The sequence below is a fragment of the Fukomys damarensis genome, unplaced genomic scaffold, assembly GCF_012274545.1.
Source record: "Fukomys damarensis isolate Sample0158 unplaced genomic scaffold, DMR_v1.0_HiC HiC_scaffold_36, whole genome shotgun sequence".
Lineage (NCBI taxonomy): Eukaryota > Metazoa > Chordata > Mammalia > Rodentia > Bathyergidae > Fukomys > Fukomys damarensis.
The window spans coordinates 47,831,092-47,833,650 of NW_022900948.1; the positions used below are offsets into that span (position 1 = coordinate 47,831,092).

General features: G+C 57.7%; 1 protein-coding gene across 1 annotated transcript in view; it reads left to right on the forward strand.

Annotated features, from left to right (window-relative positions):
• The window catches only part of Vav2 (vav guanine nucleotide exchange factor 2), a 98,814-nt gene that overhangs the window by 92,677 nt on the left and 3,578 nt on the right, over window positions 1–2,559 (forward strand). Inside the window, exon 28 of the mRNA XM_010608987.2 lies at window positions 451–605. Coding sequence (XP_010607289.1) covers window positions 451–605 — 155 coding nt within the window. The remainder of the gene's footprint in view (window positions 1–450; window positions 606–2,559) is intronic.

The window sequence follows — 2,559 nt, forward strand, 5'->3', positions numbered from 1 at the left end:
GCCCGACACCCGCCGGCCGCTTCCCGCTCGTGGCTCATCAGCTTTGCCTCTGGTGGCGGGACGCGTGGGCACCACGATGTGTGGAGGGAGGACGGGGTCTGGGTGAGGCCTGACCGTGTGGCCGAGCCTCTCCGCAGTGGCTGTGTCCCGTCATCGTCCTCTCCCTCAGCACTCCTGGGTTCGGGCTGAGCCGGCTCCAGGCCTCCCGTGTGGTTCGGGGCTCTGGGATGGGCGGACGCAGGGGCCGTAGTGGTCAGAGCCTGGGCCTGCCCGGTGCCGGTGTGAGGACCCGGCCACGCCGTGTGTCCAGACCCACAGCACAGTGAGGGCCACCCCACATCCTCCTCTGTGGGCGCAGAGCGGGGCACCAGGCGCGGGAGGACCCCGCTCGGCCCAAGGCCCCGACTCGGTTGGGCCCCGCAGCTGTGTAACGCCGCCCCTCCCCCTCAGTGTTCACGCCCCGCGTCGTCGGCACCGCGGTGGCCAGGTACAACTTCGCTGCACGGGACATGCGAGAACTCTCGCTGCGGGAAGGCGACGTGGTGAAGATCTACAGCCGCATTGGCGGGGACCAGGGCTGGTGGAAGGGCGAGACGAACGGACGGGTGAGTGCCCTGGAGCCCGCAGAGACTGCTGGGTGTCCAGGAGGCAGGGCCAGAGCCGGGCCTGTACCAGGTACCCTCTGACCAGGGTCTCCCTCATCCTCAGAGCCGCCCCGAAGGCCAGTGTCATGGAAGGAAACTGAGGCTCCTGATGTTTACCGTAGCCCCAGGCCCCACAGGTGTCAGATCTGGATCAGGGCCGAGCTCAGGCCTCCTCTTCCCTGACTGCTCTGAGCTTCTGCAGAGCCCAGACCCCTCTACCAGTGCTAGCTTTGACGTAGGTCTCTGTGCCTACCCAGTGGGGCACAAGAGTTCTGTGTGCAGCTGGCGGGAAATGCCCAGCCTCAGCCACGGGCAGATGCCAGGCAGCCTCAGTTTCCCTGCTGAGCATCCACTGCCGGGTGCAGGAGCCAGGCCACCTTCGCTGGGTGTGGCATTGGCCCCTGCAGGCCCCAGTTGTGGTCCAGTTTCTTCCCAGATGCCCATCAGCAAGGGGCAGGTGCTGAGTCCCAGGCTGCGGCCTCCAGGCTTGGATCACGGCTCTCCGTGTGCCACCTGTGTTGGTGGCATCGCAGGCGGCTGGAGCATGGCTCTGGGACACACCTGTGTCCTCACTGGGTCTCAGCAGTTTCTATGCAGTGAGGTTGAGAGCCTCCGGCTTGAGTACCGCTGAGTGCTGTCACTGAGGCCCTGCAGTACTATGGAATGTCCCTTTCTACCACGGGCAGCTCTTGCAAAATCTACTTTGCGTTCAGAGCAGCACCAGCATTCCTTGGGATTGGGTCTTGCATGGCGTGCTTTTCTCTCTTCCTGTTTTCTTACCTTTTAAGAGGGGTCTCACTCACAGGGGGGTTTTTAAAAAGCCACTGTGAACTGTTAGTCTTTGCCTTTTAGTGGGCACACATTGCCCATTTACATGTAATGTAATGTAATCTCGGGGCTACTTAGGAGCAAACACATCCCCTCATGGCTTGTCACAGCCACTCCTTGCTTCTCCTTGACTACTCTAGGGTTAGCTAGTGTTTTGTCCATCTGTTCTACGTGCCCTCCCTGGATTGGTTAGTTACACACTGACCTCACATGGCTCTGCGGTCACTGCAGACGCCCTCTGCTGGTTACAGACCAGCTCACATGACCATAGTTACAGCCTTTCACTGTTTTCCCCCAGTCTGCCTGCTGTGACTTACTTGTTCATTGGAGGAAAAGCTGCAGAAGGGACACACCTTCACCCTAAGTGTTTCCTAGGATTAGGCCAGGCTCCGGGGTCCAGCACTGGACCTTGGATTGCATCCCCTCATTGTGACCCTGAGCTCTGTCCTGGAACAAGGACAGCCCAGTGACTTGGACACCCTCTGGAGAGCTGGGCAGTTGTCTCTGCAGAATATGCACAGTCTGTTTAGTCTTGTGGGACATGTGATACACGGAGGTCACAGATTCTGTTGGGGATGCTGTGGCCAGGTGTCATGTGTCTCAGGCCACTGTGTCCGCCTCCAGGCCTCTGTGTTGCCAGTTTTCCTGTTGTTTGTGACATTGACTCTGATCTGCCAGGTTCCTCTTTTTTGCTTTCACTGTGTTTAATGAGTAACCTGTCAGGGAGTAGTCGTGCCTGGTCGTAAGCCCAGTTGCTCCAGAGGCTGAGAGGCAGGAAGAACACAAGTTCAAGGCCAGCCTGGGCAATACACGTGAAACCCTGTCTCAAAATAAAAAGCAAGAGGGAGTGCTGGGGCTGTAGCTCAATGGTGGAGCATTTGCCTAGCCTGTGTGAGGCTCTGGATTGGAGCTCCAGCACTACTCCCCGCAAAGGGGAAGAAATTTGTGGCGTAAGACAAGGGGGATCAAAACTATGGTGAATGACTTAAAAAAAATTAGCAGTGAAAGACACATTGTCATGAATCCCTCCTCCCAAATACTCTCCTTGCTTTTTCTTTTCATTCTTTCTTTTTTTTTTTTTTTTTTT